Source organism: Cimex lectularius, unplaced genomic scaffold (assembly GCF_000648675.2).
Source record: "Cimex lectularius strain Harlan isolate CLEC.00 unplaced genomic scaffold, Clec_2.1 scaffold115, whole genome shotgun sequence".
Taxonomy (NCBI): domain Eukaryota; kingdom Metazoa; phylum Arthropoda; class Insecta; order Hemiptera; family Cimicidae; genus Cimex; species Cimex lectularius.
In genome coordinates, this window is record NW_019392707.1 from 1043278 (window position 1) to 1066794 (window position 23517).

At 33.9% G+C, this 23517-nt stretch overlaps 2 protein-coding genes across 6 annotated transcripts in view; one reads left to right on the forward strand and one right to left on the reverse strand.

The window, feature by feature from the left end:
* Positions 1-1890: 1890 nt before the first annotated feature.
* LOC106666853 (transcription initiation factor TFIID subunit 3) lies at positions 1891-12357 on the reverse strand. Its single transcript, XM_024226287.1, has 11 exons — positions 11929-12357; positions 8983-9190; positions 8680-8919; positions 8260-8422; positions 6748-8167; positions 6242-6463; positions 5849-5961; positions 5459-5556; positions 3090-3196; positions 2905-3008; positions 1891-2848 (listed from the first exon to the last, which is right to left on the reverse strand). The coding sequence occupies exons 2-11, from the start codon at positions 9146-9148 to the stop codon at positions 2722-2724; spliced, it is 2760 nt and encodes a 919-aa protein (XP_024082055.1). The 5' UTR covers positions 9149-9190; positions 11929-12357; the 3' UTR covers positions 1891-2721.
* Positions 12358-18197: 5840 nt separating this feature from the next.
* LOC106666882 (latrophilin Cirl-like) overlaps positions 18198-23517 on the forward strand; it is an 82933-nt gene continuing 77613 nt past the window's right edge. For 2 of the 5 annotated variants that reach the window (XM_014394388.2, XM_014394390.2), the window contains exon 1: positions 18201-18924. In XM_014394388.2, coding sequence (XP_014249874.1) covers positions 18900-18924 — 25 coding nt within the window. In that variant the 5' untranslated portion in view covers positions 18201-18899. Of the gene's footprint in view, positions 18925-23517 lie in introns of all 5 variants that reach the window. The other 3 variants (XM_014394392.2, XM_014394394.2, XM_014394391.2) reach the window with 3 other exon arrangements.

Consider the following 23517-nt stretch of genomic DNA (forward strand, 5'->3'; position numbering starts at 1 on the left):
AAAAGTGGGCCAAAGGAATACTTCTAAAGTTCAAATTCCTACTGGTATACCGATAGCTCAAATAAGAGCACAGGAGCTGGAGTCTTCAGGATGAATCTGAAGACTGAACTGATTTTGAACTAAGTAAATATGCTATGGTTTTTCAGTCTGAAATTGAGTAATACAAAATAAAAAGTCCAGGAACACGTTCCCGGAAGATAGCCATCTTCTCTGACAGTCAGGCAGCACTTAAGGTCTTAGCCTCATGTGAGGTGAAGGCAAAAAGTGTATGGAAGCCCTGGCAGAAGTCAGTGACGCAAATGACCCTGGCTTGGGTCCTGGGCTTTCAGGACATAGAGGCAAAAAGACTGTCAACGCAGGATAAAATTAAATTATTCATATGATTTAGAAAAAAGCACTTTATACAGATCTAGTAAGTTCATTAATTGTCTTATCTATCTTATAGTATAAACTTAAAGACTTCCAAGGGTGTCACAAAGCAAAAATGGTACCCATGTAATAATGGTTTATAGTTTTTAATCATTTTAAATTTGAAGTTCCAAAAATGATAATCTGAAGGCTAACTTGTTGAAAGAGAAGGACTGAATCATGGTGGTCGGGTCTGGAGGTTGGTATCTGCTGGGCTTAGCCACCTTGGGGCCCAGACAACCACCACAAAACAGCAAGGAAACATATCCAAATTCATCTAAACAATAAAATATCTATATATTTGCCAGCTGTTTTTAAATGGTTCATTTTAACATCTTGATCTAATCTATAACCATTGAAGATGGCAAGAAGCGGAAATGCTTCTAACAGACCAAAACAGTCAGGATAGGAAGACATAAATGATCAAATGATAAAACTTCAGGTTCATACACCATAGAGCCCAAGAGGAAATCAATTGTTGGAAATTTTTAACGAATATATACAGTTGAGACGTTTTTGAGTGTAATCGAACCACACCAATAAATACATTCATTCTCAACATATGCTCGGGACACAGAACTATCATTACTATATCAAATAAAACAACTCCGTTTCTATCAAAAATCAGAACAGGGCACCACTGCCATGCTGAAGCACAATTCACATATCTGACATTTCTACACGCTCTCTATTTGGAGCCGGGGAATTCCACCTTTCAATTGAATGGGCCACATTGAACAACCTTTCTTTACATGCTAGGTATATATTTATTTTCTCTTAGATAACTACATGACAATATTTGTATAATATTTGTAACAATTTAAAAAAATTTGTGATCACAGTTTGAAAAATGAAATTTGCTCACATAAACAGGAGGTAAATAAATAATAATAAATAACTTCATGACTAACTATTTTATGAGGGGACAAAACATCTGGGAAAAAAACAGAAGGAAGTTCTGAATACACTGGCTATCAGTCTTTGATTGGTACTAGCTTAACTTGACAGGAGAGAGAGCACACATTACATCTACCATAGGGATTTATGTAATCTCTTTTTAGGAACAAGGGTTCCAATACCAGAAATCAAACTACTAGGGCTATTGGCACAAGCCTTCTTAAAGTTTATGGTGCATTTTTCAAAAAATCTTTTTATCGTGTCCAATCTGTACATGATGGAACACCAGCTTATTTATTTTCTCTTAGTTAACTACATAACAATATTTGCACCAAACTACCTTAATTTCTTCAGAAATGGCTCCCCCATAATGGACTCTAAAGCGTCAGTCCAGAAGATAAGAGATGACTATTTTTTTTAAATACATAGGTGTTGTGTTGTTAGGGATTAATTTGTAAATAAGCCCATTATAACAAACACAATCAAAGGCCTTATTGATACCCCATTCTATTTGAAGCATTCTTTTGGAGTCCATAAAAGAGCGAAAATAAAACAGTAAGGTTTAAATATCAATGTTTGCAAATATGTTTTGTAGAAAATACTTTTATTTACAAATAGATGAAAGTAAAATATTCACAAATTTTATCGACATGCTCAATTAAGGCATTAAATATTACATTTGGCAATTAGGTTCTAAATTTATTTACAATGTGTTTATGTTAGCACTTTATACTAACTAGGTTCAAAAAATACTGGAGCTAACTGCAAAACCTGCCTTTTATTTCTTCCCAATTTTATTATTTATTTTAATGATTATTACACTTAAAACCTCAGGTCTTTATACAGTTAATTTTTAATATGAAATAGAAAATAATCAATTGTAATAAAATTCACACATATAATTTTTAATTGTATGTGAAACAATCTAATTGATTTTTTTAAATTGTTCTTCAAAAGTATATTATGCATTTGCAAATATACATCAATGACTGTTTTGTTTATACAATAAAAATAAAAATTACCAAATATTTATAAAAATTAAATAAAATCAACAATGATCAAGAGAAGGACTTTTTCATGGTTGATATTTTGAAGATGTTAAGTGTAATTAGGAAGCTAAATGAAAACCATAATTGTACTTATCACTGCAAAATGCAATTAATTAAAATATCCACATAATAATTTGTTAAATTGTGCTATAATGTTAACTATCATTCAGTAATCTTTTATCTTATAGAAATTTTTAAAATAAATAAGAGACTACTTTAAGTATAAGACAATGTAAAAAAGAACATTTCTCTACATCCATTACAAAAATAAAATTACCTTCTGCTTTCCAGTCATAACAGTAATAAATTGCAACCATAAAAAAGTATATATATATATACAATTATTTTGTACAACTATATAAATATATTAACTATTTAGTTGACTCTTCTTTTTTTTATGCTTCTTCTTTTTTTCTATTAATTCATCATTCTTGATCAAACATTTTTGACAATACCAATCGCTTTCTGGAGCTTCCTGAATTCCGACACAAGTCCTATAAAAAATGGTGGTTAAGAATGCATAAGTGTATGATATGTCTCATTTACTCACCAGTGGAACCACATGTCACAAGAATCACATGCAATCATTGGGCTCCCATCATCAGGACCCCGGCAAGCAGGGCAGATCCAAACCTTGTAAACATCAACGTTGTCCTATAGTACGTGTAATTTTTATTACCAATTTATTACTTTTTACGTAATTAAAATTAATAGAAGTATTGAAATAATTCTAACCGGTTTTGGATCGGGTGCAAGTGGTTGAAATGATGGCTGAGGAGTGTTATGACTAGAAGGCGTATTTGTGACCTCATCTTCAGCATGACTTACAATACCTGAGTGTTCTAAAAATGAATAAATCACACATTTAAATATTATAGTTAATTTTTAAATATATTTATATGGGGACTGCAGTAGCCGAGTGGTTAACCTGTGCGGTCGAGGATTTCATACCCAACCTCACCACTGGCCTCTTTTTCATGCACCTCTTCCTCCCAAAAAATACTCATTACACATCTTATGATCTAATATGCAAGATCATAAGGCCATAAGAAATATAATAATGATTTTAGTTTTATTGTACTTTCTAATTTACATTTATATGAATAGTGTAAATTAGTTGAAATGCCCCAAGATTGATGACTCCCATCCCAAAGAAGATTCACCCATCAAGTGAGAGAGTCCCATGAATGATAAGATACATGGACCTTGAATTTAAGGCCACAATCTGTATCTAACATTGGGTGGAAAGTGTGCAGTCGTCTCCTTTTGCAACACAGCCTGAGATTCCACTGATGTGGGAATTGTCAAACTCAGAAATCTTCTGGATCATAATAAACAAGCTGTTCATAACTGCCCGATGAAATAGTAAACCAAACTCAGCACCATCTCTAATCAAATCACAACCCTATCAATTATCAAATACATTTTAGTGCACAGAAATGAGCTCTAAAAAAACTTGAACATTAATGAATGAGACTTGACAATTAATTCCTCTCACCACAAACCCTGAGGCTTAAAAAATGTTAGAAATGAAAAATGGTGTAGTATGTTGTTCAATCTTTATAAAAAGATAGTTCCTACTCACGGTTAGTTGTATACAACGATCCAGATTTCAAGCTTATAGCTCATGAACAGGTTGAAGAAATTTACAACCATTTCTCTCGACATGAATTGTAAAAGTGAACCTGCCGATCCTCCGCCAACAGGAGAATTCCAATGAGAAGCTGGTTTTTAATGTCGCTCAATTTTCAATGAAAAGCGGGAATTGTAACACAATTAAATATAACATTAATAAATACTGGAAGAAAATAATTATAAATTAGTGATTAATTTGTATGATTTAATTAATTAATAGTAATTGAAATAAAATAATACATTAACTTAGTAATATATTATTTTAATTAAATTTTTTATTAATTAATAAATAAAAACACAAATTAATCATTAAGGTATAATTATTTTCCTAGTATTTATGAACAAAATATTTAGTTTTGTATCTACATGCCATTCACTCAGTTAGGGTGGTGTACTTGATATTCCTCCATCACTTTCCACACATATAACTAACCTAATTGAGGGTCGATGGGGTATTCAATATTCTGATATCACCCTTCTCACACTACACATTCATGCTAATAAATTTTTTACTCTCAACAAATGCCAGGTTATCACTACTTACTATCAATACTATATACAATAAAACAACCCTGTTTCCTCCACAAATTGTGACAAGAGACCCAAACACTTCCGTGCAAAGCACAACGAGAGGGTCTACAGTAAATCCGATACATGAGAACTGTGCCGATCCGCCACTTAACACATTCGTTAGGGCACTGATTTCTACAGACTCTCCTGAGAATTTTTTTATTTTTTAAAAAATCGTAAAAAAAAATTCCCAAACTTCAAATCAAAAAACGGTCTTTGTAGTAACTTTGCCAAGGTCTGTAAAACTAAACTCCAACACCCTACAACAAGCTTTGTTTGCTAGAATTTGCTTTGTTGCTCATTTTCTATAATAGATGTGTAGTTCGGGAACTATATCTGTATATGGGGAAGGATTTAGTGCATTGTTCTAGAACGACAGCCACAAAGAATGTACTAAAGATATGTATATATAATGGAATAGTTTATAAATATGTTTTGTTTTTAATAACATCTCTTTTGTAGATGTATATAGAAAGGTCTACCTATCAAAAAAAATAAATAAATAATTCAATTCACTAGTTTCGTGGTCCGCTTGACAATATATTAAATTAATTAAGGTTTTCAGTTGAGATAAAAAAGTCAATGGCATGAGCGGAATATTTTTTAAATGTCGTGTAATCAATTTGATTCTCGGCAACAAATAAATTGAAAAATGGCAAAAAGGAGGGAAAACTCAAAAGGTGGGGTTGAGATGGGAAGTTGATGTCCGAGTGGATCGAGGTCACGATAGCTCAAGTGGTAGAGCAGCGGCGTATCAAGCCGAAGATCGTGGGTTTGAATTCTGCTCGTGCCATTAACTTTTTTATGTCAATTGAAAACCTTAATTAATTGTAGTAAATAAATAAATACAAAATGAGCATAAAAGTTAACATTTAATAGAAATGTTTCTTGATACTTACTTGATTTATTTGGCTTTTGCTTCACAACTGAGTTTTCTGGAGTATTCATTACAAGAGGATTATTCGGTTCATCCTTTTTAACAACAGGTTTGATAAAACTAAAAAAAAAAAAAATTGTTATTGGTTTTAATGTCTTAACAAGGTACTTGTAATAAGCAGTTTGAACCATGAAAAATTATGTATAATTGGCTTTTTATTTTATTTTTCAATAATATTAATAAAAAGCAAGAACAATGTTTGTTCATAAGAAGTGTCTTTGTGCGAGTATGTTTGAACGAGAAATCGTAATACAGGATAGAAAGGACATAAACCCTTTTTAAACCTCTTCTTTAATAAAAAAAATCACCTCAAAATTTGAGCATCAGCAGTTAGCAATTTTAATTTGCTTACATTTTTCTGTGAGAAGTTTCTGGTGGAGGTGTTTGAGCAGACGCAGACGAGCCTACAAGTTTAACTGTAATTTTTGGTAATGGAGCAGCACCGTCACCTTTATTTTCCTTTTGCTGAAATAAAAAAAACTTTAATGTCAAATTAATATAAAATAAATAAAAATAAATTGAATGTATAAAGTTTACATATTATTTAACTTAGCCTATATTTGGTAGATAATAATTTGGTTTTGATTAATTTAATTCTACAAATTAATGAAAATTAATATAGTGAATTTGTTTTGTCTTTAAAGTGATTAAATTCCATTAAGTTATAATGCAAAATTTTCAAAAATAACAAGAAACAGGTTTGATGAAAAAAATCAAGCTAAACGTCTTATGATTAGTTATTTACCTCTTTATCTTTCTTTTTCTCCTTTTTGTCTTTCTTCTCTTTCTTCTTTTCCTTTTTCTCCTTCTTTTCTTTTTTCTGTTTACTCTTTTCTTTGTTTTTATCCTTCTTTTCAAGCTTTGACTTTTTCCGTTCACTCTTATCTTTGGATTTATTTTTTTCCTTTTTATTCTTCTTCTTTTTCAATTTGTTTTTCAGTTTTTTTTCTTTTCCATGTGATTTCTTCTGTAAGTTTGAATAAATTTATTTAAAAATTTCAAATAAATAATTTCTAAAAGTAAGGCTCATCATCTCTCCCTGTATATACATATATTTTTAAACTAAGAATTTCTATGTAATAAAATTTTGACACAAATATAAGCCTTGAATAATGAATTTGACATATCATATATTTGTACAAATAAATATTTGATTGGATAATTTATGCTGTTTTTATGGTATGTACTATAAAGGAAGTTACAACAGATCTTTTAATTTTGTGTTTCAATGTTTCAAAATAATGTATTTACCTGTTTCTGTGGTGAAGGAGAAGTTGATAACGCCACTTTTGATGAACTGCTTGATGGTGCAGAAGGGGTGAGTGTTTTGTTATTTTCAACCGAAAAGGGAGTTTGTATACTAGTCAACGGTGCTGAATTTACCTTGGCTGTTGGCGAAGGTGTATTGGAGGACAGCGTGTTAGTTGAGGAAACTGTAGGCGCTGGGGGATTAACAGGAGTTATTGTAAGTGATGGTGGAAGATGAGGAATATCTTTTGTCAGTGTATTCGCAAATGGGGACATGGGGTTTTTAGGATACATTTGCATCGGCATTTGCGGTATAAGGGGATTATACGGGATTAACCCTGGCCCTGGTGGAAAATTGTAGAAATGGTACGGCATCAACATCGATTCGACATTCATATCGACATCCGGTGTTTTCACTTTATTGGGTAAATCATCATAGAAGTGTGTTGACTTTGGACTGCTCACGTATTTTTCTCTATCCTGCGTCTCTTTATGTTTGTCTTTCTTCTTCTTTTTGTGTTCTGATGTTTTAGGTATATCAGGTGTCCGAGGTGCTGTGACGTTAGACACAGTGACTTCAACGCTGTTATTTAGAAATGATGACGATGAAAGTAGTCCTTTTTTATTGGGTTCAGCGTCTAATGTGGCATTGGTATCAACAGTTTTGGGTTCAGCTTTTCTACTTTTTTGAGTAACAGCTTCAATGGTTTTATCTAGTGCTATTCTTCTGAACTCATGCATACTGTCTATATCAGTTTTATTCTCATCATGCTCTTCTTTGACTTTAGATATCTTTTTAAATATATTGAGCTTTTGCTTGTCTGGCTCAGATGGCAACTTTTCATCAAATGTATTGCTATCCGTATCTATTAAATCTTTGAAAGTAGGTGAAAATGACTGCTTTTCCCTTTTTGGACTTTTAGCTTTGTTGGTACGAGAACTTACCGGTGTAGACTGAAGGCTTGGTGACGACTGCTGTTTGATTTTCTTTTTATCATTCTTACTAGAAGTCGAACTTTGAACTTTAACAGCTCCTGCTTTCAAAGCCTTCATTTCTTTCACACTAGTAGATACCTTTTTAATTTTGGATTCATCTTCTTTTGGAGGGGAATAAGGCAAATTCTCCTCTTTACTTTTATTTTCCTTGTCTATCTTTTTACTGCTATCACATGATTTATGTTTCTTCTTCTTTTCAACCTTTGCTTCGGGAGGCGATACGCTAGTGACTTTTTGGGGTGATGAGGATGGTGGGTGAGATTCTGGAATGCTGGCCGGTTTTTCATTTTCATGTTCTATCGGAATGGAAATCGTTCTCGCTTCGGGTAGTTTGCCTTCTCGGGCAGGTGAGAGGAAGCCTGAGGTTGTCATCATTACACTACTGATTTCACGTAATGGCCTTATTTCATCATCCATCAAAACCGACCTAAGAACAAAAATAGTCAGATTAAAATGAATTGAAAGATTTTGCCTAAAAAACTTAAGTTATAGTACTTTAGAATGATCCAATTAATTTACCTTCTTTTGTTTGAACTTCCGTCAGAGGAAAGTGGGTCTCCTGGTCGTTTAAACACCCCAGTTTTTGGACTAGCAAGAGGAGAACTTGAATCCATAGGTTGTGCTTCATTCGCAAGTTGTGATTCTTTTGTATTGGAATTGGAATAATCCTCTATGTTAGCATCTGAAACATATAATATAAAATTACGGAGAAAAAAATCTTCAAAATCAACTAACTTCTTATTTAAATTGAGTCAAACTAACAGTAGTAAGTCATCAATAGTAAAATATTCAATTTAAATTATATTTAGTTAGTTTATATGGTTTATTATTANTTAAAAAACAAATAGAAATGCCTGCTTTTTACAAGCTTTACAAGTTTTGTATTAAAACTTCTTTTTTGTTCAATAAGACCAGTTACACTAATAAATTATATTTTACCTTCAAGCTGTGGGTGCATCGGTGGAAGGTGTTCATGGATATGAACAGGTCTAGTGACTACCTCTCTACTACCAGGTTTTAGCATGTTAAGATGTGATTCCCTGGGTATGGGATACACGGGGATTTCAGCGACACATGTTGTATCTATAAATTTAACGTATTCTTGAAGATCATTTATTGATATCTTGATATCGCTGAATGCCAACCCGAGGTGATCCAAGTTCGGTTCAGTTTGACCGTCTGAAATTGACAGGAAAAATATATAAAGTATTAAAGCAAACATTGAATTTGCAATTTTCTTACACAAAGCGGCATAGTTGTTGCTAAGCCGGGCGATCCCTTGTATGTATTGCTGAAGGAGGTCTGTTAAAATCTCAAGAGGAGTGGAGTGTATGGAATTCCATCCTATTACTTGGCAAATTTGGGCAATGCATTTTCTCAAAATATGCCTGCCAAATTCTTCAGACATTTTTAAAAAACAATTCCGTCAGGTCAAATAGAATTTTTTTTTCTGAAACAAATTTGAAAATTACATTAAACCTTGAATCATACATCAAACTTAAAAATAAATAAATAATTGAGTAATGAACAGTCAAGGAAATTGTTTACTTTTGTTTTTGAAGTATAAATTTGTATAATTGTTTGTCTGTTATTCTTACATATTATAATATTTACTTCTTCCAGATAAGTTTTTAATGATGAGTTTTTTTTTTGTTTACATAGGCGAATGCCACACACAAGAATGAATTGAAGGTGTGATTCACAATAGACAGCACTGAAAAGAGTGCCGTATTTCTTGAAATTAGGAAGCCAGAAAAAACATTGAATGAACAAAATGCAACCATCAGTTTGATGATAATAACAAAAAATAAACATTATAATAATTGGATGAAGAATGTGTCAATATTTATTAAACCGTCTCGGCTATAGAAAGCCACTAAAGATAGTGAAAAGACAAACCAAAACAGCGAGGATATACAAACCAAAATGATCAAAAATGGCCTATGTCAAGAAGAAATCACACAATATTAAAGATCGTATAATTCTCAGGAAGAATCTAGAGTTAGCTAATCCGGATGACAAAACTTAAGCTCTAGTGCTATCAATAAAGTTTACTGTCACATTTAGTTAAAGAGAACACGAACCAAAACAGCAACAATATACAGACCAAAATGATTGAAAAATAACTAACCTACATTCATTATATTTGCAAGTCCATTCCTCATTCCTAAAGCTCACAAACCTCCCAAATATAACTTCTTACAGACCCATTAATCTTCTTCCTACAATGTCCAAGATCCTCAAAAGACTTTAAATTGCTTAATACCCATCCTAGATACTCATAAAATCATTCCTTTTCACTAATTTGAACCTACAACCTTCATTATATTTTCCTATATTATACACCCCAAATACCATCATCATTAACGGATGTTACCACAATTTTGTCCTCTAACTCAAATCCTATCCAAAATCAACTAACCTCCAACATCCAAGAACACCTTGAGCTTTTTGAAGACTGGTGCAGAAGATGGAGGAAAGACAGATTGAAGAAAAATGTACTCAGTGTTCGAATTGAAAAAACAGTCTTGCCCTCCATTGTCATCAATAACCGATTTTCATTAAAATAAATACTTAGGACTATACCTAGAGAGCAAACTGACGTGACTGAATTCACACGCAAGGTTAAGACAACAACTAAATAGAAGACTTTGACAACTACAAAGACTTCTAGGAATCTGCTTTGATCATCAAAGTAAACTAACCTTATACAAAACTTTACTGCGACCACTTTGGATAGAGTGGAACTGTGGGGTTCTGCCAAGCCATCCAACATCTAGCACATCCAATCCTTTCAATCAAAAGTCCTCAGACAAATTCACTATTAACAACAACCTTAGTAGGGGCGTCAGTGGCCGCAACGGTTAGGCATTAACACGGAGCTCATCACGGTAAGTTTAAAGATCCTGGGTTCGAATCCAGCGGCCCCCTGCATTCGAACCCAACATACTTACAAATGGACTTTTTTTTCAAAAACACCGGCACCCCAAGGGTTGATATAACCTCTGCCGTTGTGAACCCTCGTAAAGGGAAAAAAAAAACAACTTTCCTTTTGACAACCAACTGATCAATAGAAATGATAAATGATGGAGTGAATGTGTGGTTCAATCTTTTTAAAAAGATAGTTCCTAATCACTGTACATGCGTACATACTTTAAAAAGATTAAACAACTGATCCAAAAGTTTCATACAACAACCATCCATCCTAATCCTGGCGCGAACGCTCTCTACACATTACCATCTCGAGAACCTGCTTTAATCAACGATGGCCTGAAGACCTCCTTTCCCCTTAATCCCACTTAAGGCACACTGAGTGCCAACATTGGCTGGTTTTACAAGGTATGTGTCATCTGGGTGAAGCACCGGCCTTAATGCTGTGACCGTGTTAAAAACAAAAGTTCTGCGATCAAATTTGTAATACATATGGGCTAAAAATAAAATAATTAAAAAAATGACAAGTTATGAAACTCAAGGAGATGGCATGGATTAGACATTGGTTCTAATCATAAGCAGGATCGACAAGTATGTCTACAATAATATTTTGAAATCTGAAGAAGAGCAACTGGGTTCTTCCATCGTCCAACATAACAGTCCCAAAACAGTTTTACTCGTCATGTCTATCTAATCTCAAACCCATGGGTAATCAGAAAATGAGAAAGTGTAGGAAGAAAACAAAAATGACCCAATGAATGAGAGCAAATTGTCACAATACTAACTGTACAAATAAAATTTTGCCCAGGTTAGCACAACTTTTGTTTACCTTATTTGACCGGTTGTTACAGTTTTCATTTATGAAAGTTTTTTAATGTTTTGAAGCTGTGTAATGAATAGTTATGTTGAGCACGAAAATTTATGTAGAACAAGAGAATGTGTTGAATTTGCAAGTGTTTGTACATGTATTTGTAGAAAGTCAAAACATGATAGTCCTGAATTTATCTGAGTGAGCCAATTTAAATATTAATCAGGATAAGTGTAGTCAGCGTGTTTTTTCTTCGGGATACGACCGGTGTTCAACTACGAGGGAATTTTATTTCTAAAGTTAGCATTTTTCTGCCGGGTCAACATCATACCGTCCCATTGTTTCCACCCAAATTCGAGCATGTGTCATAAAATTAAATTAATAAAACAGTACTGTCAAATTTTCAAGTTGAACGGCACGGGTGAATCTTGAAATTGTAAATAACTCACATTGTTTTGCGAATAGATTTCCAGGGCGTGTTGTAAACGTCGCGAGCCCTCTCTGGGGGCTTTTCGTCTCCCGCCGGCGAAAACGAAACATAACAGTTTGAGACTTGATTAACAGAAATTTGCCCGTAAGAATCACGCAGACGGTCGGTTGCGATAGAGAAGACGGTTCGATTGCGTTTATGGTGGTGGAAGGCAACTATGATTGTGATAGCGTGAACCGTGAGGAACCATGCAACCTTTTTCTATGCCCAACAGTGGACAACCATGCGAGGGGGGGGAGTCGCAAGAAAGCTTGCTGATGCCTGCACCATCGTCTTGGTTGAATAGGTTTCTTAATTTTTTCTATGGGAACGAAGCAAAATGTTTTTATTCAACTCCCCGCACACAAATCCAACAATTCCAAGCAAACCAATCAAAATATTAAATTATTTGTTCAACCTACCTTGGTAAAAGTGGAAAATAATTAATGTTTTATTACTATAATAAATACGATCCAATATAACTACTAAATACATATATAATTTATTATAGGTTGAATATACCTTAGAACACGTTTGAAAGAGGTACTTGGCAACGGTAACATGTGGCATAAATTAAAAATGTCTTTTGCACAATGTATCTTATTTGCTAGCACATCAAAAATTAGTAACTCGCATAAAAAGAAAAGATGGAATATCGAGAAGTTACAGGAGAGAGGGCAGTTGAAAGAATACCAAACTGTGAACCAACAAAGCCATAAAGTTTTGTTAGGTTTGGGAGGGTCAGAGAAGGATCTTAAAAATCCTTTCCAACACTGCAACCTATTAGAGCTAGATCTGTTGTGGAACACTTATAAATTATAGCCATAGCATAAAAAGTGCACTTTTTCCTATAAGTTGAAGCAATTTCCTTGGTGCCTCAGACGCATCTCTTTTGGTGTGAGAATTGTGAAAGTGTATCAAGCTGTAACCGGACTAATGCTTCACATTCACAAAGTGTGCCGATGTCTCTGGTCCCTCCTGACATGTTTCTGTCTCTGCTTTGTCCATCTTCTTTAGGTGACAAATAAGAGTGGCCAGTATAGAGACCTATAATTTTCCTCAAATCCTGCCTGCTGAGAAAAAGAGAGAGACAGAGAGAAGTTCCTTCACTTTCATTTTGAGAAATTTATAAATCTCTTAGTTGCCTCATACCTGACACTTATGTCTGTGATTGAGTGTTTCTTTCTCAAGACATTTTTCCAACTTAAGCACACACTCCGGTGCACATAGTTGTGGTTCATGACCTATGTGTGAGAAGGTCTTTTATGGCCAGTTCGTCAGCCCGTTCATTTCCTTTCATACTTTTATGTCCCGGAACCCTCTTTAGAATGATATTGCTGTGGTTTCCTAGAGCCGTTAGGCAATTTAGGCACTCCCAGACAAGTTGGAAGCTGAAGCGTACACATTTAGTGCCTTTCTAGCTGCCTGGCTATCTAATGGTATGTAAATCTGTGCACCTTTCATATTTTTCTTTATTAACTACTGTGCACAGAGGTGTAATTGCATGAATCTCAGCTTGGAAAAATTGTTTATATTAATCCAATGTGTATTGCAACACCTACTATCTGTACCACCTTCGATCCTTCTGTGTTCCACATTACAGCCCCTTCCTGATACTTGGGGCTTCCTTTCTTCCAAAGGTCTGTATTATCTATGAACCAGTTGAGTTTTTATCTCAGTTTATCAGGTACTGTTATAGCTATCTCAATCGGTGGAGTACTTGATATTCCTTATCACCCTTTTTCACTATTATATAACTAACCTAATTGAGGGTCAATCGGGTACTCAATATTCCACCATCGGCATATTCTACTTTGCATTCATGCCAATTAATACTAAAACAACCCTGTTTCCTCCAAGAATCGAAACAGGGAACTAGAAAACTTCCATGCTGAAGTCGACTTCTCATATTGGCATTCCTACATGCTCTCCTATTCTCTATGGAGCCAAAGAATTCCACCCTTCAATTATGTGGGACACATTGAACAACCTTTCTCTGCTTGCTGGATACTTTTGGGCTTTCCTCAAAAAAGGAATTGACATTGAAATAGAGCACTTTGTCCATAATATGAATTGAATTACATAAATGAAATTAGCACGGATAATCTCCCAAGCAAAGTTAACAAATTTACAAACAATTTTAATTAACAAATCTGAAAAATCCTCTCTTCTTTAACAATTTACACAATAAAAGTGAGAAATAAATATTCCGTAATTATCAAACAAAACTAATTCCAAATTTGTATGAATCTACCAAGAAAACATAAAATTATTTGGGATAGTTTCATGTAATTTCTGAATGGCATTATCCTTTTAATTTATACTTAATTAAACAATCTCAATTCCGTTCTCATTTTGAGGAGGAAATTTAAATAATAAAACAGTTATTGTTAAGTCTTGCTCTCGATTTAGCCCTTCCAACTGCACGTATATGATTGTCCAATATGGTTGTCCAGCGTTACATTTGCACCAAATAGCCATACTTTTTTTTTAATCATCAGCTAGATTGTAATTAATTAATCGATTTTAATCTTGATATTAGCCTTCATATTATAATAATATATAAAATATTATATTATACATTATAATTATATATAAAAGATCAGATATAAGGCAAATCCTCAAAACCAAATTTCAAAAGTAGATATTGCAGATATCACAAGATATTCAGTCTAAACTTTCTTTCCTGCTATTGTAAAATGAGAAAACCAAAATATTATAAAAGAAACAATATTATTATAACACTTTAAATGGTGAATTATTCATTCAACTATATTCATAGTTTTCCCCAATGTAAAACAAGTGTATAAGAAAAAACAAATGCATGAAAAACTAAAAAATTACATGTACAAAATTAATACATTAATTATGAATTAAATAGTAATTGTAGAAGTGAGGTTTTAAATTGTCCTTTGACTGGAGGAATCTTGATCTAATATCTTGATTAATACCCTTTCACCTAGTGGAAATTCTAAACATTCACTCACCTTAATAAATTCTTAAAATAGCCATATTTTAATCTTTCTCTTGTACAGACTTTATTCCCTAATCTGTGGTTCAGTTTGTAACAAGTTTTAGAACAGATATTCACAGTAAGTAAAGCAAATTGTTTAAACTGAGTTCAGAAATATTTTTTATGCCATCCATACTTTGGTTATTTAAAAAAAATTAATTAAAAAATAAAAGGTTGATAGTGTACTTTGTAAACTTACCTTGTGCTTTTGTACCGCCACTGTTTAAGAATAAAGAAAAATAGAATTATTCAATAGAAACAAGTTTGACTCACAATAAATTCATAGTATTCTTCAGTAACTTTTCAAAACATTAAAATCAAACATAAATAATCAATTCAGAATTCAATGTTTTTCACTACTCTAGCCAAAAGTTTATTTTAAGTAATAGAATAAAACATTATTTTTAGTTGGGTTTGATAGCATGTATCCAACTTACACCCAGGCATAGTTGCAGCCAATAGCATCTTATTCCGAACACCTCAACATTGTTGCCTACGTGAATAGAAATGCTACTAACTTACACCTTAATATTGTAACATACCTGAATAGCAAAGTTACTAACTTACACCTTAACTTCACTAATTTCGTTGTCTGCTTGACCAATTAATATATTACAATTACACCTTAACATTGTTACATACCTGAATAACAATGTTACTAACTTACACCTTAACATTGTTACATACCTGAATAGCAATGTTGCTAACTTACACCTTAACATTGTTACATACTTGAATAGCAATTTATTCTGAACACCTCAACATTGTTGCCTACCTGAATAGCAATGCTACCAACTTACACCTTAACATTGTTAAATACCTGAATAGCTATGTTACTAACTTACACCTTAACCTTGTTACATACCTGAATAGCAATGTTATTCCAAACACCTCAATATTGTTGCCTACCTGAATAGCAATGCTACTAACTTACACCTTAACATTGTTACATACCTGAATAGCAATGTTACTAACTTGCACTTTAACATTGGTACATACCTGAACAGCAATGTTACTAACTTACACTTTAACATTGGTACATACCTGAATAGCAATGTTACTAACTTACACTTTAACATTGTTACATACCTGAATAACAATGTTACTAACGTACACCTTAACATTGTTACATACCTGAATAGCAATGTTACTAACTTACATCTCAACATTGTTATCTACATTCAAATCGTAATTAACTTAAAAAAGCTTTCTCTAGATCAGATATAATAATTAATTTAATTCATGCACATGCATACATACTACATAGTACATGTAATATATAAATATTAAAAGGATGAAAAATAAATTACAGATATTAAATGTGTTATTCTCACTTCTATTAAACAAAAATGTAACCTAAATAATTATGTAAATGTAACCAAGAGAAAATCAGTTGCTTAGTGTAGGATTTTGCGGCTTTTCTTCTCCTGGTTGCAAGAATCTGTACCTACATAGACGTCCACAAAAACATGCATTGAGGTCTCCCCTTCTTCCTGGCAACATTTGCACAGTATTTGTTCTGTCAGTATCCCTATAAGGTATAGTATGGACCTATATGGTGTATGTGCCTTTTTAGGCGGATGCACTCTTTCCAAAATCCAACCAGGATCCTGGTTCTGTTGCGGTTACTAACCATTGGATGGCCCTTCTATGAATCTCATAGTGTGTTCATTCCTGGAGTATTGTTTCACTAGGTTTATGGCTTGAATGGGTCCTTTTTTGTGGCAGTATGCTATATTAGGGTTCAGGGCCTTGAAAATAAATATTGGATCCTTTTTTGGCCAAGATGTCCACTTTCTCATTGTCTCTATGCCCTGAATGCCCCGGACCCAAGCCAGGGTTTGTGCTATTGACTTTTGCCAGGGCTTCGATACACTTTTTGACTTTATGTCGCATGAGACTAAAACCTTAAGTGCTGCGTGACTGTCTGAGAAGATGGCTATCTTCTGGGAAGGTGTTCCGAGCGTTTTTATTTCTCTGGTGTACTGCTCAATTGCTATGATTCAGATTGAAAAACCGTAGCATATTTGCCTAGTTCAAAATCAGTTCAGTCTTCCGATTTATCGTGAAGATTCCAGCTCATGAAGTGTTCCTTTGGCCCATTCTTCCCGTTTTGATATTAGTACCTTTTGGTACTGTTTATACTTAAACCGTTTATACTTTATACTTTTTGGTAAAGTTATATTTTGAAGTAGTGGCATCATTTGGCACGCTTAGTATGACATTTGCCTGCATTTCCTATCTCAGATTCCATTGTTTGTTGACATAGCCTATCCTTGCAGATTGTTGTTCATTTGTGAGCCTGAGCTGCTGCACTGGGTTCTCTTTGGATTGAATCGATCTTGGATTAAAAAGATTAAATCTTGGATTGAGTGGTGGAAGGTAATAGGTCCTGCTCTGTTACTCTCAAAAAGATGTACAGTTCAAATTAAATCTTCTAAATATATACTGCAACATAAACTCATTTACAGTCAACATAACCAAAACAAAAATCGTCCTGTTCCATAAAGGTAGAAATACAAATAAAACTAATAAATTTTTCTATAATAACAAGGAAATAGAGAAGCCAGAGAAGCAGCTCATAGGCTCATAAATGGACAACTATAGGCAAGGATAGGCCATGTCAACGAACGTTCAATGGGAGTTAACTCATACAATTATCGTAATTTTTCCAAACTAAGATTTCTATCCAATTAATAATTTACAATTAAAGGGTCAACATAGGTAATTATTGAAGTGAAGGGTTGTAAAGGAATTCAAAATGTTCAATCCAGTTCTCAACCACCATAAATGAAGCCCCTTTAAAGTTTCTTACCAATTCACAGACATTTTTCTAATCCTTTATTCGCGAGCGGAAAAAAATTGGCGCCCCTTCCGTTGTTTTGCGTTAAATTGGAATTGAAAGTGTTTTGTTGTAGTAGTGTAATTTTTTATAGCAGAAGGGTTTCCTGACTCACTTTTAATGAGAAATGTTTATAAAGTAAGAAATGTTTATGCAATATTTTTAAATTTTTAATTCAAATTCAAACTTTAAACATGGGTTAAATGGGTATATTTTTTGAATGAATTATAAACGATCGTATTTGTGTAGTGCAATAAATTAAATAAATGAAGAAATTTTGGAGTAATGGGATAATATAATTTGTGATGTAATTAGAGAACGTTGTAGGTCTTGTGTGGAAAAAGAGGTAAATTTGTGTTCGTTGTGTTGGCAACGGGGTCGCCTCGGAATCTTTGTGGATGTCCGTCTGCTTTCCTCATTCCAAGTATTCTTGCCCCTCTCCTGCTGACGCGATCCGCCGTCCGTCGATTCTTCTCCTTTCACGAAGTCACGATTACTTTCGGCCGTGAGACCACATCAGACGGGGGCGCAGTGTTCCACATTCCGACGTGGAGAATGGTGACTGATTAATAAAAGCCCGTTTGGATACAACGCCTCTGTTTTCTTCGCCAAGGGACGTACAGTGTTTTTCAAGTTTGCCACCCAGGATACGAGGATGTTTCTTCCGCCTTGGCGTTTCAGTCTTTAATGATGAACTTTAAAATCCAACGGGACAGATTCTGTGACTCGGACTATTCGAGTGTTGCCCAAATCCGACTTTTCAAAAGTGCCTACCGTGATGTCTAAATTCCTTCTCTGAACCGGTGGCTTTTCGTCAGTCAAACAGTGCCGCACTGAGTGTTAACGCGCAGCTGAAGAAAGACAATTGTTTATTTCTCGGATAGGAAACAAACGAAGGACAACAAAAAGAGAATATCGAGTGATTTCAGGGAGGAGGGTCCTGAATGGAGAAATCAGTCGTTAACAGGCAAATCGGCGATTCGAAAATTTTTCAACACCTCGCCTCCCACGACTACCCCAAGTGACAATGATAGTTTCCAACGTCTTGGATGGATTCCTACATTTTCTTTTTACCCGGTTTCTCGGTCCCTTTTGAATGAGTCTCCAGTCGATTACTAACCGTAAGCATAACATTTTTTTAGATTATTTATTAATATTCTAAGTAGATGTAAGTATTGGAAAAAAACAAACATGCCAGTTATATTTGTAAACCACTTGTAGAACGTATAAGTACAACAAAGAACACAACAGAGAAAAAACAACGATATATTATATATAACAATCTATTGTTATATAATAGTATATATTAAAAAAAAACAATAATAAATGTTCCATTTTGTCTTTCTCTCTCTCGTTCACCCCTCGGGATCCGTCGGATACACCGTTTTCCCCCCCATTGAAAAGACAGTTCTTCACATTCTTGAACTCCATTGCCCACGTAATTTATATTAATTTTTTTATTGCACGTGAGGCACCTTTCGTCCCCATGATAAACAAAAGAGATATGGGGGACGAGAGGTCTGAAAGATCCATGACGATGATTTTCTTCAATCCGCCGTCGTTCCCTACCGCTTGGCCTGGAGTCCGCCATCTTCCTCTTCGGCTCCGACACCTCTCCTTACTCCATCAAACACGTACACTTTAATTTGTTCAATTACAAACTAATTTTATGTCATTTTTACTTCTGTTTTGTCCTTTTACTTTTTTCTTTTTATTTATCATGGTTTTTGACCCGCATCGATTTTTTTTGTTTAACTGTCCCACGCCTGTAATGTTACCGCATTCTCACAACACATCATCTGTCTGAAATGTTTCATTGTCCTCATTCTTGCGTCTCGAACCAAGTCTCGTTCTTCTGGCGTTCTTCGGATCAAATCTCACTGCAGACTGCGTTTTTTTTTTTTTTTTTTTTTTAAATCGGGCTCCGTCACTCCTGGAAATTGGCATTGAATAAGAATATTGCCAATGACCGCGCCGGTTTTGTTTTAATTTAAATAAAAAACAAAACAAAAATCTTTTCATACTTGTTTTCTTTTTCTTCGCGATCCGGATTCAAATCGCTCATCGCCTGCGGGCTTTCCCAAGTAGAAGATTCTTTTGATTTGTCCGCACCTGGAAATTCGACCTTTAGCTCTGAATGATTTAGGAATATCATTAAGATTAATTTTAATAATAAAAGGGCTCCTTTTAACTGTCCAAAAGTAAGAAATGGTAATGCTCTGGAATACAGGGTAATGTCAAAAAATATCTGATAATTAATAGTAATAATTAATCAAAAGGGGTTAACCATGTTCACCGTTAAACAGACTTGGGAATGTGCAGGAAAACAACGAAAAAATTGCAAACCTATAAATCACTTAACGCCGAACCTCTAGTTTATTTTTTATTACTCTTATTTTCATTTTTTTTTTAATGACCTATGAACATAGCATATTAGCCAAGGAAGACGTGTGTGTATTTGACGATGCATTGTATTAATGGGGGAAGGTATCCTGAACAAACTGGCCAGGGTTGACGGTGGGAATTGAACCCACGATCGCGGGGTTCACGAGCCGATAGTCTTATCACGCTAACCACTCGGATATCGCGGTCCCACAACCTCTTTAGTTAAGCATCTCAATTGCATTTTTTTACATGCGGGCTTTGTTTGGAGGGAGAAAAAAATCTTCTTTTCCCACGTTTAAAAATGACAATTGGAATGTGTCGTCAAAATTGTTCCAATTCTCCAGGTTTTTCCTAAGTCGATAGAGCCTTTCGATTTGACTGGACATGAAAATTCTGTAATTTAGAAAGTTTAGCGGTTTATTATTAATAATTGTCGAAAAGTGCCTTTGAACAAGATCACCATTTGAAGTTGACTATAAAATGTCTCAAGACGCAGAGTGGTGCCAAAAATCAAATAAGCAAAAAATAAATTTTTGTTTGTGAATCGTTCATTTCCCAAGTAGAAGAGCCTTTCGTTTGAACCACACCTGGAAATTAGATCTATTGCTCGAAAAGTTTAGAAGATTATTTATAATAATTTTAAAAAGTGTTTTAATAAAGTGCACCATTTAAGTTGATCGTAAAATGTCAGATACAGAATGGGTCCAAAAATCAATCAATCAATCATTCGTTCATCTCCGAAGTAGAAGAGCCTTTCGATTTGATCACACCTGGAAATTCGACCTTTATCTCAATAATGTTCAGGAATATAATTTAGATTTATAATAATAATAATAATACTAATATAAAAAGTAGAAATCCTTTTCCCAAGTTTCATTGAGTTTCCCCGTTGTAGGAGCGACTGATTTGTATCAACAATTTGTCAACGGGCTGAAAGATGGGGCCAATCGTTTTTGAATTCCTAAATTCTCTTGGCTATTGGTACGCCGAAGTAAGGATTAAGTTTAACCCTAGGGGTTAAATTGTCCAGAGAAGGGCTCTAGTTCTTCAGGGAGTCATACAATTATGGAGGCGGGGAGAAATTTTGAGAAAATTGTAAGCATGGCTCTCACTCGCATTGGTGCCAAATATCGCGCACAGTCTCTGCAGATCAATGTAGAAGAGCCTTTTAATTTGACCGCTCTTCGAAATTCGATCTGTAGCTCGACGAGGTTAGAGGTGTAGGATTAATAATTCACACATAAAAAGAAGCGTATAACAAAATTCACTGTTAAAATAGTCTTTAAAATAGAAGGCAAGATAGTTGATTGATAATAAGGTTTTTAAAAAAATCTTACCTCCCTTGGAATGTTTAGCTTTTGTTCACATTCCTTTCTGTGCGGTTTCAAACGAAGTCTGCAGATTTCTAATTACAAGACGGACCTGCAGACATAAATTCATTTGGCTATAACTGAAATTTCGAACTTTATATCAGAAAATTTAACAAATACTCGAAGATTATTAATAATAATTATTCGGAAATCGTGATATGCGGTCTGGTGTGACGTAGATTTCAGAAAAACGTTTTCTTTATCGTGCCAACGTTTCGATCTCTATTGAGATCATCTTCAGGGCTCAAAGTGTTTGTTTTCTGTGTAGATGTGTCATTATTGTGTGTCGTGTTGAGTGCCAGTGAGATATTGATGTTTTATCTCACTATTTTGATATTGATATAAATTCACTTTTTTCCACATCAGGTTAAATTTAAACAATGTTTGTAAATCTCAGGCCCTGAAGATGATCTCAATAAACATCGAAACGTTGGCACGATAAAGAAAATGTTTTTCTAAAACTACGTCACACCACACCGCATCTCACGATTTCCGAATAATCATAGATTAACGTTCACTAATCACCACACATTAATAATAATGAATATGGGATCTTTTAACAAATATTTATAATTATAACCAGTGCCAGAAATTCGACGACGTGACATTCAGAAACGTTAGGATTAGAAAAATTCTAAAAATAATTGACGAAAAAAAGAAGTCTTTCTACAAAATTTAGTATTAAAAAATTAGCCTTAGTGTTGGCATACTAGTGCTTAAAAAACTGAGCTTTTAAATTAGTCTTTTGCACAAGACACGCTAGAATTAATTTTTATCTTAATAGCTATCCCTCCACACATCGTTTACATGTATAGTTTTTAATTTTTTTTTTTAAATCGTTTCATATCTTTTTTCTCCCCTTATTTGGCGTCAAAGTGTACACAGTCTGCAGATTTTCTAAGCAGATGGAGTCTTTAGATTTAACCACGTCTTTCCATTAAATATTTTCCTATTGGCCGCTGGAAAATTCGCGCTATACATCAAAAGGTCTAACTTGTTGATTAATATTTAAAAAAAGCCGGTTTTTTGACCAAATTATTTACAATTAATATATTCTTGGCCGTTTCTTGCAAGACGGAGGTGTAAAAGAAAATAGATTATTTGACCAATGGCCATTGTTTTTTTTCTCTTAAAAGATTTTTTGTCCACAATTTCGTTTAAAGTGTAAAACAAAAACGTGGAAGGTGCTTCTCGATTAAGCCACACCTGCACATTCTGTCTCCCAGTTGGCTTGACCAAGCCCATACCTGAAGATTAATTTTTAAAATGTTCCCCTTTTAACTAAACCGTTAACGTAAATAAAGCCATTTCTTGAATGACCTGAAGGCTAATTTTTAAAAAGTTGTCCTTTTAACAAATTATATAATCATTAAAGTTAGCTTTAGCCATTTCTTGAACGACATGAGTTACAAAAACGAAAAAATGCCAATGACCAGTAGTTATATTTTTCTTAATAGCTTGTTTTCCTGGAGGTTCCTATTAAAAAAATGACCTTTTTGATTATACCACACGTGAGCATTCCTCTAAGGTTTAGCCTAGTCCACATCTGAAGATTAATTTTGAAAATAATGCCCTTTTAACGAAAAATATCATTAAAGTAAGTTTAGCCATTTTCGGAACGACATGAGTACCAAAAAGGTATTATGTATCTTTATTTAAAGAGCTTTTTGCAGCTGGTTTTAGATTGATGAAAAAATGACCTTTTTGGTAATACATATTCGCATTCGTCTCAAGTTTAGCTAGCCTAGTCCATACCTGAAGATTAATTACAAAATAGTGCCCTTTTAAGGGAATTTGTTTACAATTAGGCCCAAAAATTTCCTCGAAGACAGAAATAAAAAAATAAAAAATGAATTAAATCCAAACCTTTAATATTTTTTCAGTGACCATCAGCTTTTTTTATGTATAGTTTTTCTACCTCACGTTGTTTTCTTTTAGGTAAAAAGAAAAGTACAGTTT